The sequence below is a fragment of the Fonsecaea nubica genome (assembly GCF_001646965.1).
Source record: "Fonsecaea nubica strain CBS 269.64 chromosome Unknown Scaff48, whole genome shotgun sequence".
Classification (NCBI taxonomy): domain Eukaryota; kingdom Fungi; phylum Ascomycota; class Eurotiomycetes; order Chaetothyriales; family Herpotrichiellaceae; genus Fonsecaea; species Fonsecaea nubica.
The window spans coordinates 186,588-206,464 of record NW_019173721.1 but is presented as its reverse complement, the minus strand read 5'-3'; the positions used below and the strand labels follow the sequence as shown (position 1 = coordinate 206,464).

At 53.7% G+C, this 19,877-nt stretch overlaps 8 protein-coding genes across 8 annotated transcripts; 3 read left to right on the top strand and 5 right to left on the bottom strand.

Moving 5' to 3' along the window:
* Positions 1 to 188: 188 nt before the first annotated feature.
* On the bottom strand, positions 189 to 2,212 carry AYO20_07146 (hypothetical protein; the record flags this gene model as incomplete). Its single annotated transcript, XM_022645433.1, has 2 exons — positions 189 to 2,128; positions 2,200 to 2,212. The coding sequence occupies 2 exons, from the start codon at positions 2,210 to 2,212 to the stop codon at positions 189 to 191; spliced, it is 1,953 nt and encodes a 650-aa protein (XP_022498651.1).
* A 520-nt stretch (positions 2,213 to 2,732) lies between these two features.
* Positions 2,733 to 4,595, bottom strand: AYO20_07145 (hypothetical protein; the record flags this gene model as incomplete). The annotated part of the gene is made up of 1 exon (XM_022645432.1): positions 2,733 to 4,595. The coding sequence occupies one exon, from the start codon at positions 4,593 to 4,595 to the stop codon at positions 2,733 to 2,735; it is 1,863 nt and encodes a 620-aa protein (XP_022498650.1).
* A 1,101-nt stretch (positions 4,596 to 5,696) lies between these two features.
* On the bottom strand, positions 5,697 to 8,618 carry AYO20_07144 (hypothetical protein; the record flags this gene model as incomplete). The annotated part of the gene is made up of 1 exon (XM_022645431.1): positions 5,697 to 8,618. The coding sequence occupies one exon, from the start codon at positions 8,616 to 8,618 to the stop codon at positions 5,697 to 5,699; it is 2,922 nt and encodes a 973-aa protein (XP_022498649.1).
* A 3,205-nt stretch (positions 8,619 to 11,823) lies between these two features.
* Positions 11,824 to 12,612, bottom strand: AYO20_07143 (hypothetical protein; the record flags this gene model as incomplete). The annotated part of the gene is made up of 1 exon (XM_022645430.1): positions 11,824 to 12,612. One exon carries the CDS (start codon positions 12,610 to 12,612, stop codon positions 11,824 to 11,826), a length of 789 nt encoding a protein of 262 aa, XP_022498648.1.
* A 915-nt stretch (positions 12,613 to 13,527) lies between these two features.
* Positions 13,528 to 14,846, top strand: AYO20_07142 (hypothetical protein; the record flags this gene model as incomplete). Its single annotated transcript, XM_022645429.1, has 2 exons — positions 13,528 to 13,744; positions 13,801 to 14,846. 2 exons carry the CDS (start codon positions 13,528 to 13,530, stop codon positions 14,844 to 14,846), a joined length of 1,263 nt encoding a protein of 420 aa, XP_022498647.1.
* A 364-nt stretch (positions 14,847 to 15,210) lies between these two features.
* AYO20_07141 (hypothetical protein) lies at positions 15,211 to 16,029 on the top strand (the record flags this gene model as incomplete). Its single annotated transcript, XM_022645428.1, has 1 exon — positions 15,211 to 16,029. One exon carries the CDS (start codon positions 15,211 to 15,213, stop codon positions 16,027 to 16,029), a length of 819 nt encoding a protein of 272 aa, XP_022498646.1.
* A 750-nt stretch (positions 16,030 to 16,779) lies between these two features.
* On the bottom strand, positions 16,780 to 17,841 carry AYO20_07140 (hypothetical protein; the record flags this gene model as incomplete). Its single annotated transcript, XM_022645427.1, has 1 exon — positions 16,780 to 17,841. The coding sequence occupies one exon, from the start codon at positions 17,839 to 17,841 to the stop codon at positions 16,780 to 16,782; it is 1,062 nt and encodes a 353-aa protein (XP_022498645.1).
* Positions 17,842 to 17,979: 138 nt separating this feature from the next.
* AYO20_07139 (hypothetical protein) lies at positions 17,980 to 19,323 on the top strand (the record flags this gene model as incomplete). The annotated part of the gene is made up of 1 exon (XM_022645426.1): positions 17,980 to 19,323. The coding sequence occupies one exon, from the start codon at positions 17,980 to 17,982 to the stop codon at positions 19,321 to 19,323; it is 1,344 nt and encodes a 447-aa protein (XP_022498644.1).
* Positions 19,324 to 19,877: the final 554 nt, after the last annotated feature.

Below are 19,877 nucleotides of genomic sequence, written 5' to 3'. Positions count from 1 at the left end.
ACAGCGTGAGCCTGTGCGGGTTGGTAGGTCATTCCTCTGTACGCCCGAGTATATCTAGGGAGGGTATCATGGTCTTATAAAGCGCTCTCAAGCTTGCCACCCATGTAAATCAACAAGGCGAACCGGGAAGCGTCTCTGGACGAGGTGAGTTCTCTGCAATGCTGGTTCTTACTACCCCTTTGATCGCGTCACAATTTCACCTTGCCACCCTTGACATTTTCCCATTCTTTTCTTCCAAAAGGTTCATATCTCTGACTGTCGGGCCTCAAAAAGAACACCCTGTTGTGGCCGACTTTGTCAGGATCTACGCCTTCCTGTCTGAGCACATGTTTTTGCTGTTTATTGTTCCCCGTCGCCATGACCTGTGTCACTACTCGAAGGAACACGGGTACCGCATATTTGGGCAAGCTGTTCCTCGCGTAGGTGGCCAGGCTTTCGAGGAGTGCGTCCGGGATGGGTGTCGTGTTGGAGTCAACGTCTCTGAGCAAGACGGCTGCACACCCGGCACGGCCCTCATGATGCGGAATTTCCACCCCGTAAACATTGGCTTCAAGAACATGTGGGTGTTCACCTAGGACTTGGGCGACTTCGGCGGTTGATACATTCTCACTACGCCAGCGGAATGTATCGCCTATTCGGTCCATAAACCAGGTGCGTCCCTCTTTGTCGAGTTTGATCACGTCTCCCGAACGGAACCAAGCATCTCCCTTCTTCAGCACGTCTCTCAAGATCTTCGTGTCACTGGCCTTCTTGTTGCCAAAATACCCCTGGTACTTGGCACCAATGTCTGCCGCGTCGACCTTGTAGAGGAGTTCGCCTGGTTCATCCCGAGGTACGGGAATGCAAAGCCCTGTCTTTGGGTCTCGGTAAGGTGCTTCTGTTTCCCAGTCCACTTTTACAATGGTCTGCCTCAACTTCATGAGCAGATTGCCCAGGAGACCAGCTTGGCCGATGGCGCCCGACGAGAAAGTGTTGCGTGAAAGATTGAAGCTCGCTCCTGCAGATTCAGTGGCGCCGTAGAACTCGGCCACTGTCTCAATGCCGAACCGTGCACGGAACTTGTCCCATACATCTGGCCGAAGGCCGTTACCGAACGCGAGACGCACTCTGTGTTTTGTGCGGTCATCTGGCTTGGGTGGCACGGCAAGGAGGTACCGCAGGGTTTCTCCGACATATTGTATTGCCGTGGCGTCAGCCGCAGCCACCTCGTCCCAAAAGTTTGAAGCAGAGAATTTCCGACCTATCACCAATGTACACGCTCGGATGAGACAGCAGTGGAAGCCTAATTGAAAGGCGGACGCGTGATACAGCGGCATGGAAGTGTAGTACCTGTCCGGGTTAGATGATGTGACGGGATGAAGATTTAGCCAACGTGCAACGAGACCGGAGCCCACGGCGGTGCGCTCCCACGACACGATTGCAGCCTTTGGGAGGCCAGTCGTTCCCGACGTCGAAATCAGGGCACATGGGCCACGACCGACCACGCCAGACCGAGCAGTGTCGGGTGCACGATGGGGAGGAAAGTACTCCAGCGACGATTGAAGGCCGGATGTCAAAACCACCACCTCCAGAGGGAAAGAGTTGTTGCGAAAATTGGGGGCGGAGAAGCTGGTTTTTGCCTCCTCGGTCAGGACCTTGGGGGCGACCTCAGGATCAACAATCAAAAGTCTTGCAGAGGATGTTTTGACGCTGTGTACAAACGAGGCGGAGGTCAGGTTGTAGTTGATAAAGGCCGGTATGGCGCCCAAAGACCACAAAGCCATGGTCAGGAAGAGGAATTGAGGGGAGTTCATAAAGTCCAGGGCAACGATCTCCCCTGGCAGGATGGAATGAGTGGTGTGCAGGTATCCCGCATAGCGTAGCACCATGTCGTATGTCTGTTTGAAGGTCCATCTCTTTCCCTGGTAGATGATAAAGACCTTGTCCGCAACCTTTGGTTTATGCGCATGCTCCTCGAGGAGGTAGAAGGAACTGACACGATCCGCGGCCTCTCTTTTCGCAAAGGCTCGCTGAGAAGCAACTAGACTCAGGATGAGCTCCAAGTCGACCGAGACTCGCCAGCGAGCATTGAGGTAAGCTAGTCCGGCCAAAGCAGTCGGTGCGACAAGGGCGGCGGTAGATGCTGGCACTGAGATTGAATTGTGACGGTCAGATTTCCATGGTCTTGGGATGTTCCAGGTTGATCAGCGACACACTTACGAGCGAGGGCCATGACGACAAGACAGCGTGGCAGCGTGGCAGCGTGGCAGCGGACGAGCGGACGACTTATTGCGGTGTGGGTGAAGGGTGGCAAGGTCTCTGCGCCATGGGTGCTGTAGACTTGTTCAGGGGGTGTCGTCCATTATATGAAAAGGACCTAATCAGCATAACTCTTGAATTCGAGTCGAGACGGAGCGTGCATTGGCGATCGCGGACGTAACTGCAGTTTGCAGTTTGGTGTCAAGTCGCGTGGCTTGTGTCTTGCATCAGTGGAACACGAGGAAGCGACGATGCAGCGAAGCGAGGGCATGACCGAGGCAATTGTAATTACTAGACTTTACCCAGTATGAAGTAATGACCTCGTAGTTCGTATGCTCGAATACGGAACACGCCAAGAAACACGTTGGTCGTGGCTTCTCTAACCCCGCATTGACTCCTACAGTCTGACATAAATTCATGTCACTTCATAAATGTCGGAACGACGTCACTGGATCTCTGGAGATTCACAATCACATTCTACCAGGACATCCAAGTCAATAGTCCAGGACCCGCCACTGATAACTACCGTCCACATTGTGCCAGTCTTTCCTTTCAAAACTTCTTTCCCATCCCAGCATGACAGCCAAGATCCGACACGCGTTGGCCGACACACCACAAACCACCTTGTCACTTTGGGCCAATACGGCCAAGTCCAACAAGTATGCTCGGCCGAGGAGTTCCCTCAGCTGAAGGGCTTCTGTGGTCGGATGTGTCCGATAATCACGCTCTACCAGCGTACCGGCATTGACCACATCATCAGCTCCATCTCTCCGTGGCCCGCTCGAATGCTTGGCGTCGTGATGATGGACTCGCTTCTCCCTGCCGTCGTCGTCTTTCTCGCCAAACCTGTGCTTGGCCTTCATGGGCATGGGGCTACCCCATTTTTTCCGCTCCTTCACGTCCTCTGGCAAGCCCAAGCCCCAGAAGACATCTTTGAAAAACCCGCCTTCCCAACCTAAGCCACCGCCTTGGCCCATGCTGGCCAACTTCTTCTTCGAGGCGAGGGAAATCCGTTCCTGTGCCCTCAAGGTGTTGGGCAGGTCGATGTGGTCGTACATATCTGCGTCGTCCGAGGCCACCAGGAATTTCCACTGGGAAGATTGACCCACGAGCTTCATAGCGGTAGCCATGTACATTTCTGGGGGAAGATAATTTTGCGAGTACGCGAGGCTGAAAGGGTGCCGATCGCCGCGCCGAATGTGAATCCCCACCAGACCGTTCTCCGGTGGTATATCATATATCTCGTCATACTCTTCTAGGTCCGACGCGGCGACGGTGGTCGGATCGACATCCTTTCGGATTTTTTCGATGCGGTTGAGAATGTATTGTTCATCTTGCGGCCGAAGTTCAAAGAGGGCCTCATACCCATCCCTTGCCATGTCAAAGATCTCCCTTTGAGAAAAGTGATCGTGGAAAGACTGCCCAAAAATCCAGCTTGTCGTGGCAGCGGACACAACTAGATGCTTTGCCTGGTGTGGACATGGCACCCGCTGCGAAGGGCTCGGTAAGCGGCAAGATGGGGAGGGCTTCGAGGCGAAGAACGTGCTGTACTTGCCGTAGGGGAAATGGGTGTCGTCGATGAAGAAGGCGCGACCTTCGCGGCGAGCGAGCCCGTACGATAGCCACAAGCCTAGAAGGGTCGACCCGAGGCCTGCATCGGCGGCATCGAGGACGTATGTCAGAGACTTCTCGCAGACGGGAAGACTGTTTTCGTTCTTGTGAGGTGGCGGGTGGCCTTCAGCGGGGAGGAAATGCTGTTCCTGCGCCTCTTGAACGTCGATGAAGTTGGGATCATCCCGGTAGTAGTCGTTTGCCTGCGATTTCTGGCGTGGGCCGGCGACGTGCTGGGCTACCTCATCAACTTGCGAGCAGATGTCGGCATAATCCGTGTAGGGCAGAGGGAAGGGTAGGTTTTGCGGGATGGATATTGTCCAGTGGTGCTTCCCCTTTGCATCAGTCAGTGCCAGCGGGGTTGGATAGTCGGGCAGCTCCGAGGCTTCAACGATTTCATAGACCTTGCCCAGCGAGGTCAGAAAGGTCAGCCTGGCGAGCTGGTGGGACTTCCTTCGGCCGAAAGAGAAGAGATAGTAGACCCCAATAATCAAGGCAAGACAGAAGAGGCTGCGGACGATCTTGCGTGAGTTGAGCTTGGGCGGTTTCTTGCCGTGCCGGGGGAGGATGGACGGCAGAGACGGCGAAGGGATCGGGGTGGAAGGGAGGAAATGTCTGATGGAGAGATATTGGCCTGGAGGACCAACCCGCAGGGGTTTCGGGGGACTGGCACGGCTGGACAGGAGCATCTTCTTCTTGCGTTGCTGCTGTTCGGCATGACTTGGTGCGGGTGATGGAGTCCTCATTCAAGCATTGGTGCAGGCCGAGAGTGAGTGTGCTGAGCGATATACCTCAGATAACATGTAATGGGACGCCAAAAATTCCAACGCTATGCTCGGTACAAGTCTATGTGTCTAGATGGACATGGAACGACAAAAAAATGTGTGACGAACAACGCCCAGCGGTATGTCCTGCAAACAAAGACAAAAAAGCAAGGGTGGCTGCCGTTAGTTGGCTGGGAGAAAAAACACAAAGAGAAAGACAAAAATAAGAAACAAAGAATAAGACGACGGGACAACGCTGATCCCTTCCCACCTGCACAGCAGCTAGAGTATCGTGCGCTGTTGTGGCCCCAATTGAATGAATGAACCCGTGGTGGCACTGATGGGCGCCGACGAGCCGCAGTCCCTCCCGGCGGGTGATGCGGATAATATCAAAGTTGAAAGCAACGACAAGGAGAGAGAAGAGTTGAAAAGGAAAGAGCGAAGCTGAATACAAGGGACCCAAGTCTTGACGCTGGCTGTTGGTGCAGAATCTGAAACACCGGGTGGCCCAGTGACACAAAAGTGCTTGGATTTGCCCCAGACTGAGCCTCACCAGTCGGAAGGAGCGAATCTCCAGAGTTTCGGCTAAGTACGTACACACACACGTGGAATGGACACGACTCGCCAGTTGCCAGCCTCGTCGTCATCCGCCCTCAAAAATACACCAGTTTGTACCTATAACAACTTCTATGAAAAGGGGGGTATCTGTATCTGTCTGTCCTGTAGCATGGATGCATCTTTTGGCCTGGAATTGCTTCCTTGAGGATATCCTTTTTTCCCCACCGGCTCTCTGTTAAACATAGTAAATCCCACAATGTCCCGCTCAAGGAACAGAATTGCTGTCAAAGCTCCAAAGAAATGTAGCGTGCTGGAGAAACAAAAAGCCCAGAAAATAGGTGGTCAAACAGCCGCGTCGCCCATATTAAAATCAATCATGCTCCGTGGATCTCGTCCTGTTGGGCGGTCTCAACTCCTTTTCATGCTCGCCGCCATTGTCCTGTCAGGGGAATTGCGCCCGAAAACAAAGAAGGAAAAAGTACAGCAGTCGTGTCATCAATCGTGATAATAAAAACAAACTTCGCTTCAACTCGGGTCCTTGACTTCTTCAACCGAGTTTTCCTCTCTCAGCGATGCTACCATACTTCCCACTGTAGCACCGTTGCTACCCGTCATCGAGAGTCGTCGTGAATGGCGGCGCGCCGAAGACGAGCCTCGGTCGGGAACCCGCACCGATGATGACCGCCGGTTCAGCTGGCCACTCTCGACCTTGTCCTGGATCATTTCGTCCAGCATCCGCGACATTTCGTCCACCGTCTTGCGCTTCTTGTCCATGGCTTTTTGAGGGGAAAGAATGGTCATGGGACTGGTCGTCAGTGGCGATCGTGGTCCACTGGACAACACCGGCTGGGTGGAGACGCTGAGCTGAGAGCTACTGTTGCTACTGGTGCTCTGGTGTCCTGCTTGTGCACGGTTCTGCTTGAACTCGGAAGAGGATGTCTCGGGCGTCAGCTCGGCTACCTCGCGCTTCCGCACCGCAGATCGAAGGGCGGCAACAGTCTTCTGCAGGTCCGCGATCATTGCGTCCTTTTCGTCCAATCGTCTTTGTATTTCGCCATCGTCGCCCGCGGGTTTGTTAAACGCCATCGATACTCGGGAGTGGCTGGAGCGGCGGGCCTGCAGCAGTCTCTTCTCCAGAGTCGAAATGTACCGTGTCTTGTCCTGCAGATCGGCCTGCAGAGCGCGTACCTGAGCCTGCAAGGACGCTCTCCCCTCGCCAAAGTCGGTGCTGCCCTCTTCGTCCTCGTCTGGGACCGCCGAAAACGAAAGATGCCCGGAAGCCGAGGCCACCCCTCCCAGGGAAGCCACCGACGGATGTCGACCGAGACTTGGTGCTACGCCCAGAGTCGATTGGCTGGCTGACGACCGCACCGACCGTGAACCCGCATATTCCGTCCCTCCAGAGAGCCGCGAGTGCATACCCAAGGCCGAGACTGTGCCGCTATTAACGCCAGTCGACTTGGAACACAGAATCAGACGGTTCAGATGCTCGATTCGCTCCTTGAGGGCCGTGCGGGCCAACTGCATCTCCAGCATCTGTTCCTCGTGGCGTTGCTCGGCTTCTTTCTCTAGCTGCCGCTCTTCCTTCTCCGCGGCAGACTTTTGCTGTCCCTCCAGCTGAGATCGGAGGTTTGCTATTTCAGCTCGATATCGTTCCAAGAGACCTGCATTGACGCTGCCCAGCTCCTCCGCGGCTCGCTTAGCATGGCTGACAATATTGTTCTTTGCACGAGCGGCGAATTTCAGGGTGTTTAGCGTTTCGCCCGTGTGGTTGCTGCCCGCGGTTGTCAACCCAGCTCCAATTTGGATGGTGCACAGAATCGAGACCAGCGAATTCCCGGAGAGTGCGGGCTGGAGCAACCGGGTGAGCTTGCTGTCTCGGTATGGCAGGTGCTTTCCGTCCTTGTCTGTGGGATTGCCGTTCTTGTCGCGATTGCCTGACAGTTTGGCGATGACCGTCCCCAAGGTTAACAGAGACTTGTTGATGTGGGCTCCCTCGGCACGGCGTTCCTTGTCCTCAGCCGCTCGCTCTGACCCTGCAAGATCGATCAAGCTCAGCGTCGAGACTCGAACACCACCGGGCAACATGGCTACACGTTTCCCATTTTCCTGCAAGGAACCTGATCCTGGTATTCGCTCTCGGCTCTCAACCACAATCTGGACCACTGCGTGACTTCGAGAACTTCGCGCATTGAATTGGGTGCTTCCAGTACGACGAGCAGTGTCACCTCGATGGATCACCCGCAGCAGCTGGGTTGGGCTCTGTACAATCTCTTCCTTCAAAGGCGTGGCGTATACACCGCGTTTGCTGTCTTCACGCAGCTTGATTTCTTCTTGTTGCTGGGCGACACCTCCGCCAACGGGCACGGCCAACAAGTCGTGAATTTTCTCGTTGTAGATCTCGAGGTAGCTGACTCGCAGGAGGAATTCGCGGTGTGGCGTCTCTCTGATGTAGGAAAAGATATCGGTGATTGCCAGTGGAATCACACCAGGGCTGCTCATAGTTCCCTGCATTGAAAATGTCTTGCCGGTCCCTGTCATGCCGTACGCAAACACGGTCCCATGATAACCTTCCATGACTCGACGTACCAGCCGTTTGGCTGCGGCATCGTAGACTTTGGCGTTATCGTCGTGTGTGGTGAAAACGTTATCGAGATGATAATCCCCGCCTTCTTTTCCGCGGTACGCAACCAGACCTCTTCGGCCGTCCACCATCCACTCTCCTTCGGTTTGAGCATTGTTTTGTGCCCCTGCGTCGGGGCGGACACGGACGCTGACAATGACGTTGCCTTTGACCTCTTTCCCCTTTGAATTTCGTTTCGATTCAGCCAGGCCTTCATCCAGTTCTTTCGTCCGACCTCGACTGTCCTCCTCGCCTTCTTCGATCGTCGTGGCGCTAGTTGAGTAAGATCCATTGGCCGATGAGCTTCGACTTTGAGGTGGAGAATGGACGCTCGATTGTGCGTCTGATGTTCTCTTTCCAAACTTGGCCGAAATGGTCATTCCATCACCGGCCGAGTTCAAGAGACTGGGAGTTTGAGATGAACGAAAGCTCGCTGCGACGCTAGTTCTGGGAGATTTCTTGGATCTGACCGAGGCATTTGGCGTACTGTGTCCGCCGTCAGAGACCCTCTTTTTCGTTGACGTGATCGAGGCCATTGAGGCCGAAGTAGGCGGACGCGAGCCAGCATTTGGCGGTTGTGGAAAAGAACCAATGCTGACAGTTTTTCGTACAGCCTTTGCAGGTATTCCCGAGGGTTTTTCGGGTGAGGATTCCGTGGCCGATTGCACAGCCTGCGGTGTTGGTATTGCTGAAGTCCTCGAGGGAGCTTTCAGTCTAGATGGAGTCTGGGGTAAACTCTTCCTTGGAGGTTTGCCGGTGGGAATGGGAGGGAGCGCACCCGTCGGCGGGTCGGCTAGAGGCCGTGAGAGCACGGGTAGAGACATGTCTACCAGCAGAGTGGGACGATTGGTAGATATTCAGACAGCTAGAGCCAGCTCATGCGGGGTTTATCGATCTGCTGGAGCGTCTCTTCTCGGTGGGTGTTGTACTTTGTGTGATTTTGCTTGTCCGCAACCCGTCGACCACAAATCCAATCAAGACTGGTATTCCCACAATCTTGCGCGTGTTGCTGGATATCCAAGAAACAGAAGCCCGTATACTGCACTGTTCTCTGGTTTCTGAGGCGGTGAAACCGAGGGTGTCGCAGCTTTTGAGCGAGGGAAATGGAGGTGGAAAAACCTGTCCGCATGGGACAATGTCCACGGCGTTCAGTGGTTGCTCCGGAGCATGCGACCTCAGTGATGTGCATGTGGCATCGAGAGGGCAGGTCTTGGAGTGTCTTCTGGACGCAATTGGACACAGCGGCCGCAGAGAGGTGGTCAACAAGGAGTGTGATGTTGACCAAATTGACAGAAAAGACGGGCGACGAGGGACAAGGCGCAAGAGGGATGTTTTCTGGGGGGGGTGTGGTTGCTCCTTCAAACCACTAAGAGAGCAAGGACGGTTTTCCCTTTGACGAGGGCCGTGCCGGCGTTGATGCTAAGGTTTCTGCCCTGGAAAAAGCTGCTTAAGCCTTCGTCGGCCTTCTCAAAGGGGATTATCCGACTAGCATGTAAAGGTCCAAGCGTGTTGGTAAGGTGCATGTCTTAGCTGCGCGTTGATGCCTGCAGGGCACCGCTAACAGACAGGAACAGGGCACCTTGCGCCTACAGCAAGCCCAAGCTGCAGCTAAAAAGGACCCATCTATCGGATGGCCGTCTCCAATAAGCCTGCGAAAGCCTTCCTGGTGGGGGACCACGCCCTCAATTCACTCACCCGGCATGCGACTAAGGCACCGAAGCCTAGCCCAGCCAAACAGCCTGTCAAATTGCACTATCCCCTGCCCGCCCCATCATTGGGCCAACGACTTGGGCCGTTGTCACGAGCCATTCCCTTCTCTCTCCGTCCCACCCTGTGAGAACAGTGCTGGTTTGGCTGCGGGAACTTGACCTTTGCAACCACTTTCCTTCAAGGGTCAGCATTATTATGACTTCTGCTATTTTATTGGTCTCTGGCACGTTTTATCACCTGAATTCATCTGCCACTGTTGTGATCATCACAAGCCGTTCTCAGGCCACAAGCTGTTGTGTTCATGCAGAGTTACTTCAAACTGTCAAGTTGTAATACCTGCCACAACCACACCTGACACAGCCGCCAATAGAGCGCCCTGCGCGCCTCTCTGCCCTCAAATTTCTCCTTGCCTTTTCACGGACTCGGCTGCTCTCCTGAACTTCCTGCACAAGTAACCTCAAGGTTAGCCGAATAGACGCCACGCATAACACGCCTTGGACTCTTGGGAGGGGCAAACAACGGGTTCCGGCACGCCGAATCATGTTTTGGCCACCCCCCGACCAACGGGTTTTTTGCCTGACTCTGAAACTTGCTAGATAGACAAAAGAGTTCGACACACAAAGCCTCACGAGCTGATAAGAGCTGGGGTGATGACATTCTGTGTGTCCCAAGCTCTGAGGAGCAGAGAAATTTGCACAAACATCACCGCACTAAGGCACCAAAGCCCCCCACCCTTGTTGACGCCAATCTCGACTGTGGCTTTCTCAAATGCTTCCCCGGCCGTTTACCCCTGGATCAATTTGCTTGGCAAAGCTGGTCGTGCTCACCTGCAGTAACAGAGTCGGATCGTTGTTGAGCTCCCACCAAGCGAGAACATCTTCATTTCGGTCCATGAGACAGCTTTGGGCGAGTTGATCCATCAGCAACGTGCAACCAACCTGCTTCCCTCAAAGGGTCAGTGAGAGGATGGTGTCCTGCTCTTTCAGGCAACTGACCACCTGGTGTGAGAAAGATAGTCTAAGACGCCTTTTCCGTTGCAACCACAACTGCGTTCGCACTATCTCCAACTCAAAAGCCACTCCTAACAGCGATCCAACCATACCACAAGGTGTCTGCAGTTGACAACCCAGCTTTGCATACGGAGTATGTGATGATGATCTGGAGACATGCCGGACTTTGAGGTGGCCCGTTCACGCCCATTCTAGATCCACTAGCGAGGGAGAACCTCGTAGAAAAGTGGCAATGATCAGCAAATGATCTTCCTAATCCTGTCCTGTGAACCCGCTCTCCTGGAACCGGATTTTCTAGCTGTGTATCAAACATGCTGATCACTTCTTAGCCATTCCCAACCGGGATGAATAAAATCAGCACTGTGCACTGCATGTCCAGTTCTTTCTTGTCATCCGCAAAAAAGTTCACTGGTACATCCAGAGGGATGACTAGTCCTTTGACAGGTAGAATTCAACGTGTACAAGGCGTGGAAGCCGTCGGAGATTTTTCCTTCCTTGGCCCTTGGGATTCAGCTAGTGTGATGGTAGCTGAAATCCTGTCCTGTGCCAGAGTTTTGACCTTTGGGGCGCAAATAAAGCCACCATGCATGCCCAAATGTTTGACAATGCATGCCTATACTCCGTATATGCAGAGTCAACAAGGACTTCCTCTTCGGATCAGATGGAAATGGACATCGCGGACTCGGCTAAGACACAACTGAAACTCCCGAGATTTCACACTGCTGGGAGCTGAGGCTGTGAGCATGGTTCAAGCATGGACAACCGGAAGTCCTCGCCTGCTATGCGCGGAGGGGGTGATGCATGGCTTCAAGGGCTCAAACGTCCAATGGACGAGAAGTTGGATTTGCAGGACACCATGCTCGTTCATGCCGACTGCACCCGCATTTTTAGAGCCCCGGACGAGAAGCAGCATATGTACGGAGTATTATGTACCTACGGAGTACTCAGTAGTTCCTCGAGGGCGGCGGTTCTGCCTTCCATTTCAGTCTAGATCGAAGCTTCAAGCAAGTCCTTACTCGTACCTCGCCCCTTCTCCTCCTTGACTTCCATAACGTGGCTACTGTCTATATCAGATCTGTTACAGAGCATTTGAACTTGCCCGACGATCTCAAGCTTCCTTCCTGTAGCTCAGTCAAAGTCGACACCTGGTGACTAGAACACTTGCACTCCGTAATTCTGCCAAGGACGAGGCAGCCGGACCAGCTGCGTATGATACAAGCGACAATTATCGTACATACGACGTCCAAATACGGGACCTTTCGATGAGGCTCCATTTGGACTTTTCCATGACCCGCAACATCTCCCTCGTCTATCTCGCGTTCTTCTTGTTCTCCTCCACTCTCATCTTATGCAGGGTTTCCGCCCGTCTCCTCTCACCGCCATAGACCTTTCTCCCTCGCTTATGCTCCCATAGCCCTTCGACCGCCTTGACTGTGACACCACTGCCGTGCGTGCCTGCAATGGGATGTGCCTGCTTGCCCTTGATGATGTACCCGTTTTTCAACGTAAAGCCATGCGGTTTTTTCAGGTCCGCGGTCGTCTGTCCTGGAGCCAATTGATACGTGGCGGAACCATTGGGCACATTGACGATCAGCTTCTGCATTCCAGGGCTCCTTCCGGTCGTGGCTGGGCCCGATACAGGTCCTCCTGTTACGGGATCTTTTTTCAGACTGGGTACTTCAACGACCCTTAGCTCTGCGACGCCATCCTTTACATGCTGAAAGTCACCTCCAATCCCAAACTCCCCTTTCCGAAACTTCTCTCGCCAACGGAGTAGATACCTCCGTGTTCGCGGGGGATCGATGCCGCGTGTTTTCATCTGATTTGAGGTCAAGGTGAAGAGTTCCTCCCAGGACTCAATTTTGCTGGCGTGTTTGGAGAGTTCCCGCCCAATGAGTTTGAGGAAGGTGGGCACGTCGGGGACGAACGGTGTGGGAGCAGGAATGTAGCCGCCAGCGGGCAAGCCGCGGTGTAATTGTCGTCGACATGGTGCGCAGATGTGGGATTGAGGTATTATAGATTTTGATAGAGATGTAGACGGTCGGAGGAGGGAAGAAGCAAAGAGCGAAATTGCTCCATGGGGTTGTCGCGTGATCATGGTCGAAGGCGTTATTTCTCAGGAAACCTCATCTGCAGGCAGCTGTACTTGTAAGATCAAGACCGAGACGATTCCAGCTTGCAGCGTTCCGTGGTTGCGGTCGAAGATAGACAAGAATTATTATTGGAAGTTTACGGATTGAGATGTGTTGGCCGCAGACCGCAGACGAAAAGTTGCCGCAGGGAGACTTTTCCAGATCAGGAACAGGGGATGCGCTGCCTTGTTCACTCAACTTGCTTGGCCAGACCGAAGGAACCACGGAGCATACCTTCTCCCAGCGACAGAAGTTGAAAACGCTCTCTCTCTCCTGTAGGTCGATCTTAGGGAATACTTTACAAGTGCAACCGGACGTAAATGTTCAAACGTGGAAGTTTGCTGTTGCAAAGACACTTGTTCGGAGTCTATTGTCCTGCGTCTGACTGGTTGGGTTCACAAGGTGTACAACACCTGCTGCCACGCGCAGAGTATTGGGTCTTTCCTGTTCTTTCGAAAACTGTGGAACGCCCTTTCAGCGTGAGGTCCTTTGGAGAAGAAGCAAGAGCAGATGTCATGAACATGTCTAGGCCACCCTCAGGAGTCCTGGATAAGTGTATGCATCCATGGTTACGATTAAAGCGGCAGGCGATGGAAACACAGTCAACATGCCAAGCTTGCATTTGAGCCTCATCCAACTTGGGGCTTCGGTTTGGACAACGTCCGATTGTCTTGAAATCCAGTGCAAGCAAATTTATATGGGTAGCTCAGCTGGATTGAACACATGAATAGATGTTCTCCTCTAGAATTGCACTTGTACCTTTGACCCCTAGCCTGCGCTCACAGCATCTACAACGATCGCAAATATCAAAGCTCCCGGCCTTCTATCGCCACCCCCCAAGCTTGTTCCTCACCTCCACTTCGTAGTCGCTCAATTCAAAGATGGCACCCTCGTCAAACGCACCGTCGCCTTTGATGCCGCGGTCGCCGTCGAATATAAATGCAAACATGTCACCTTCAAAAGCAAAGTCACTTGCAATGAGGAAATCGATATCCAAACCTCAATCTTCAGCTCCTGGTCCGCCTGCTCACCGACCACCTGCAGACTTCGATATGGCCGAGCAGATGAACGAGGATATCAGCGACAAGTATGTCAAAGGTTGGTATCAAATTTGCGTTCCCGGCCGTACCCGAACTTACTGATGAGGTCCATAGGAAAGAAACTGGGCGAGGGAACATACGCCATTGTCTACAAAGGACATTTGAGATCAGATCCAAACACGCTTGTAGCCATCAAAAAGTTCAAAGTCGACCCTTCGCAGCAACGCGAGGGTCTCAATGTCGACACGATCCGCGAGATCAAATATCTCCAAGAAATCTCACATCCAAGCATCGTTGCCTTGCTAGACGTATTTTCCTCCAAAGACCAAAATATCAATATGGTCATTGAATACTTTCCCAACGGCAACTTGGAAGAGCTGATCCGCGACAAGACGGTGAGCTACGGCGCTGCCGATGTCAAGGCGTGGATGGGAATGCTGTGTCGTGCGATCTACTATTGCCATTCCAACTTCATCTTGCATCGAGATATCAAACCAAACAACTTGCTGATTGCCGCGGATGGGGAAGTGAAGCTGGCAGATTTTGGTCTGGCGCGTTCCTTTGGTGATCCACGCTATCAAATGACTTCTGCGGTGATCACGCTTTGGTATCGTCCCCCGGAGTTGCTGTTTGGAGCGAGACAATACAGTGGTGCGGTCGACATGTGGAGCATTGGGATGGTCTTTGCGGAACTCCTCATTCGGAGACCCTATGCAGCAGCCGATGTGGCTAATCAAGAAGTGCTGGCGACAGGTGGAGGAACAGTCGCCCAGCTCGACAAAATCTGCGAAGCTGTGGGGACACCAAACGAAGAGAACTGGCCAGGAGTTTCCAAGTTGCGCGACTATTTCGACCTTGAAAAGAAAATTCCGGTACGCGAGAAGCCGTTCTACATGCAAATGTTCCCAACGGCGGGGGCGGTTGGCGTCGATCTCCTCATGGCAATGCTAAAACTTGACCCACGAAAGAGAGTGACGGCAAGAGGATCCTTGGAACATGAATGGTGGAGGATCGACCCTAGACCGACCAGCAAGGAGAACCTTCCCAAGCAAGGCGGTGGCGCTTCGAAAATGGCTGCTGCGGAAGTAGCGGCCCCGGGGTTTGTCGACGAGAATAAGTTCAAGGGCGTGGCGAAGAAGCTTGATTTCGGAGCCGCATAGAAACAATGATACAGGGAAAGCCAGACCAGGCAAATGATCTAGTGTTGCGCCTGTACGTCTGTCAGTACGGGGACTGGCTGGTGATGCACAACGCTGGAGCCTCGGGGGGTTCGAAGACTGAGGCAACGGTCAAACACTCGCCTTCCATCTTCCGTCATCCTCACACTCAAAGAGCTCTCACTTGCGGCTCATTTGTCCACTGTCGGCACTTCATCATGACGAAGACACCGCTGACTACATCAAGACTCGGACCAAGACATCTCTTCTTACAGCTAGCCTCTCACAGTACCTTGCCTTCAACTTCACCTTACCTCGCCAAAGCCTATCTCGTCACCACCCTCAGATCATGACAAACAGAGCACACATGGAGACCATTGTCATCTTGGAAAAACCTGCCATCCTCGCCCCTGACTTGAGAAGTTGCGGTAATGTTGGTGACTTAGTTTCCGCCATCAAAGACCTCAGACCAGAGAGTTTCAACGACATGGAGACCTTCTCATACAGTCTTCACGGACCTGACGGTAGTCAGATGCCACTGAATGGACCGTACTACGACCCTCAACGTCCTTTACCACGTCCAGTCGATTCAGTTCTCCGCATCTCGGCACGACCAACAGAAATGCAGTACGACCTTCTCATCCGTCTTCCTCACCAGGAATTTGCATCTCCATGGCCAGTGTGGGGTTGTGTTGGAGCGCAGTGGAACGATACTGGAAGACGACTACAAGAGAGTATTCATGCGAAATATGGTATTCCATTGCACGACTCCATGCTTTCGTTCTGCGGCAGTAGTATCTTTGATACTATGAGCTTGTACGAGCAGAAGATCGTGAAAGGCTCCGCTGTCAGCGTCAAACTCAGCGTTCCGATCAAATACCAGTTTAAGGAGGAGGAACATGTGATCTGTGTCTGGTCCGACGATACCATGATAACATTGTTGGAAAAGATTGCCAAAAGAATAGATGAAAGCCTAAAACTCCTGCGCTTTGCGATCATCCGATGCACCGGCACCGTTGTAAACGAAGCAAAGGAGTGGTTGCCGGATCGGTCCAACATTTTTTCGGCAGACTGCACCGCAGGCACGGTGGAAGAGAACGGATTCCGAAGCGGGGATAGTATCAAGGTATACCGCCAGCAAGAGAGCGCGACCGCGAGGAAGAGGAAGTTGGAGGAGACCTGGTAGCGCATGAGCCACAGAGTTGGAAAGATAGTGATGAATGTCACGTTGGGATATCGCTGTGGGGACTGCCTGAGCTACATGTCCGAGTCTCTGTTCCTGCAGTATGGAATTGAAAGGTCATTGGAAGGCTACAACTAACTTCCTTGGGTGGACTGGGCATGGCAGCACGGAAAAGCTGGTCAACAGCAGCCTGAGTCGGGAAATGAGCTGGGACATACCATTCCAGGTGTCAGTACGCTGAGAATATCAGACCAAGAACTCTGTAAGGTTGCTCTTACTGGAAGGAGCGCTAGGGATACCATATTGTCGAGCTCTACGAGAGAAACCTGTTTGATGAGAGGCAGCAAACAGTCTTCAGCAGAAATCAAGCAGCAATTGGCTCGCAGATAGAAATTGGGCTTTTCCCTGCATCACGAGGCATGATTCGCTCGTGATTATCAAAGGTCTTTTTGTGGATCATTCCTTCCTCGTTCGTTGTGCCTTTCTGGGGTTGTTCTTTCTGTTGTCGATGATCATCTGAGGTGTACAGGTGACCTTGTAACCTCTTGGTCAGCCCCGTCTTCTTGTCTGTGAGTGAATGCAGCTGCTCCGTACTTATCTGTGTCTCCCATTCGATTTCATCAACTGTGACAGGGAGTGCCGTGAGTGACGCACAGAGAGCGACGCTGGTCGTGGCAACCGTCAACAGCCACTGTGAGGTAGGAGCCTCCCTGTCGTGGACGTGAATTCCCTTTCTGGCTTCGTGATCCTGAATCATCTCCTCAGTGTCCTCTCTGGGAGAAAGCCAACGGCCTGCCAAAACTCGCGAGCATCCAGCTTCCTACCCAGTGCGTCGAGCGGCCTTGGCAGCGCCTTGACGCCCTTGTCCTGCATCAACTCCATGACCCAACGTCGATACTTTCTTCTCTCTGCGAGTTTCGTCTGTTGTTCCGCGCCTTCCTCGTCTCTGTCACTGTCTTCGCTCGAGTCCCCGCTGAAATCCCACACGACGCTCCACCAGTCGTAGCACACGCAGTCGGCGACGATCCATCGCCTGCCGAACAGCTTCTCTGTTGTCGGCGACTGCCCGCCGCTGGCGTTCTTGTCGGTCTCGGCGCGATCTGCCTCGATGACCCCGACCACCGCACCTGCAACGTCCGACCCGTGGATCAGGTGCAACGCACCTTTCTCGCCGAGCTGGTCCTTGGTCTTTGCCACCCGCGCGATCCAGTTGCCCGGCTGCCTCTGCGCGCCATACAAACCCGCGAGGTTCAGCACGCATCCGCCCAGCGAGGTGAGCTCGTACTCCGCGGCTCCCCGCTCATTGGACGGGTCAATGGGTGAGTGGCCATCGACGAAATTTGGAGACGTCCATATCCCCGTGCTGCCGAGCTGGATCCATTTCGTGTCTGTAATCGTTGTCGTCGTCGTAGTGGTACTGCCTGCCTGCGCGTCCCGTTCATCGTCGCCTTGCCGACCAACCATCACGGGCGTGTCACTTGTCGCGCGGTCACAGTGTTGCCCGTGTGTCTCTGCGTACATGCTCACCAGCTTCCTCGACGGCCCTTTCCCCTTCAATGGGAAGGTGATCAAGACATAGTCCGCGAGTGGAAGCCGCTTGACGGCGTCCTCCAGGTCGTCCGAATCTTGGTCGAATTTGAACGGGATCGTGCCTACACGCCCGTCGGTCGTGGTGGCCGCATATGTAATGTCGGCCTTTTGTTTGAGGAGCGGCTCGAGAAATTGCCACGTCCAGCCGGCTCCGAGGACGAGGAGCGTCACTTTTCCTGTAGCAGAGGTGGGTGCAGTCGAGTTGGAGCGGGAGGGAGAAGTCATGGTCACATTTGCGGTACATGTATGAACCATTAAGAAAGGTCAGGGTGAATGAGCTTGTAAGAAAACTATACAAAGTCGGCACCAGCCACTGCCCCGCATTTCGTTGTCGTCAACGACGGAAATGCCATTTCCTCAACCATGCAAGCTGTATCCAACGAAGAGCAAGAAACAATGACCACCTCACCCTCGTCACCCTCGCCCAGCTCTTCGATTGCCGTAATTGGCGCCGGCCTGACAGGCCTTTCCATCACCCTGTCCCTGTTGCATCACCACCTCTCCGACCCTTCCAACATCACCGTCTACGACTTCCGCCACGCCGACACCCCCGACCCCGCCAACTCATCCGGCGTGGTCCTCACGCCCAACGGTCTGCGCGTGCTCGACTCCCTGGGCGTCCTCGCACGGATCTCGTCGAGATGCTGGCTCTCGGAGTATCGCACGTACAAGAACGAACGTGACGAGACGACCCGAAAGACACTCATCACCAACGAGGCACTCTACGGGTACAAGAACCACCGGTTATGGCGGCGGATCTTGGTGGAAACGATGCTGGGCATGGTGAGGGAGCGAGGCGTCAGGGTGTGTTGGGGCGCCAGGTTCGAAGGTGTAATGAACGAAGACGAAGGCGGTGTCAGTTTCAAGGTCGACGGGCGGGTTGAATCAGTTGGGATGTTGATCGGAGCCGACGGGATTCACTCCTCGGTGAGGAAATATGTCAATCCAGACGATCCCGGCCCCGAGTACACGGGGATTGCAGGCGTCTTGAGTCATATCCCCTGGAACTCCGTCGAGTGGCCGTACGAGAACTACGAGCGCGCATGCACGATTCAGGGGAAGCCGGGAGCATTGGTCCTGATGCCCGAAGATCGAGAAGGAAGCATAGTCATGGTTGCAATGCAGGTCAAGATGGAAGACCGTAGCCGTGAGGAGTGGGAAGCGCTTGCGCAGGACAAAGAGTTTTTGCGTGATTTCTACGCAAACACTCGAGACAAATGGGAGAGCTCAACGGCAAAAGGAATCATTGACGCTGTCTGTCGACATGTCGATACAACCTTTCTGTGGCCCTTCATGCGAATGGCACCGTTGAAGAAATGGTATTCGGAAAAAGCTGGCAGAGTCCTGATCATGGGCGATGCCGCTCACGCATTGCCCCCGAGCAGCGGCCAGGGTGTGAACCAGGCCTTGGAGGATGTGTACGCTCTGACGAGGTTGCTGCTTCTGCTCAAGTCGAGGCCGAGACTGGAGCTCAAAACTGTACTGGCGTTCTGGCAATCCCTGCGTCAGGCACGTGTGGATGCGGTCTTTGACTGGGCAACAAATAAGACCAATGTTCAGCGATTACCTCTGGCGGACAGAGAGACGCTCGTGCGCGAGGGGAGGGTGGTAGATGCGAGTAGTGTTGACAACTTTGACGACATGCGGTGGCTGTATCAGCCCGACACTGACAATATTATTGACACATGGGTAGTCCAGCAGGGATGATAGCCGGGGTGGACAAGCTCTGGGTCAACGACAGGGCTGGGTATCGTTTGTTCCTTGACGTTCAAAATGTGAAGAGAAACGTCCCTGTAATAAATCCGTGGATCAGTTTCATGTTTATCGTATGTGACAAGGTTGACCTTTATGTATTGTGAAGGACCGTTGAGCCCATCACGAGACACCTAAAGATCATACCCGACGACGGCAATGAGAAGGTCGAAGGGAGGCTCGTGGGCAGCAGAGAGGCCGGGCTTGGACGGAGTAGAGTTGATTCTGCAATTGCAGTTGGCCCTTCGTCAAAGCGAGGATCACCTTGCATGTGGAAACTTCCCTGCGTGACGACAACGAGGTGTGTGGAAAGTGTCCAGAGACCAAGGTAGATGGATGGAGCAAAGATGCATTTCGGTGTGACGGTTTAATGATCTTTGTTCGCAGGGAGTGGCTCTCCATACTGATGGCACTTTAAAGGTTCCTTTTGGAGACGCGTCGCGTTACGCGTCTCATCTCGCACCATCATTGGCGGATTCGTGGCTTCCTTCGAATGACGCCTGGTTTGC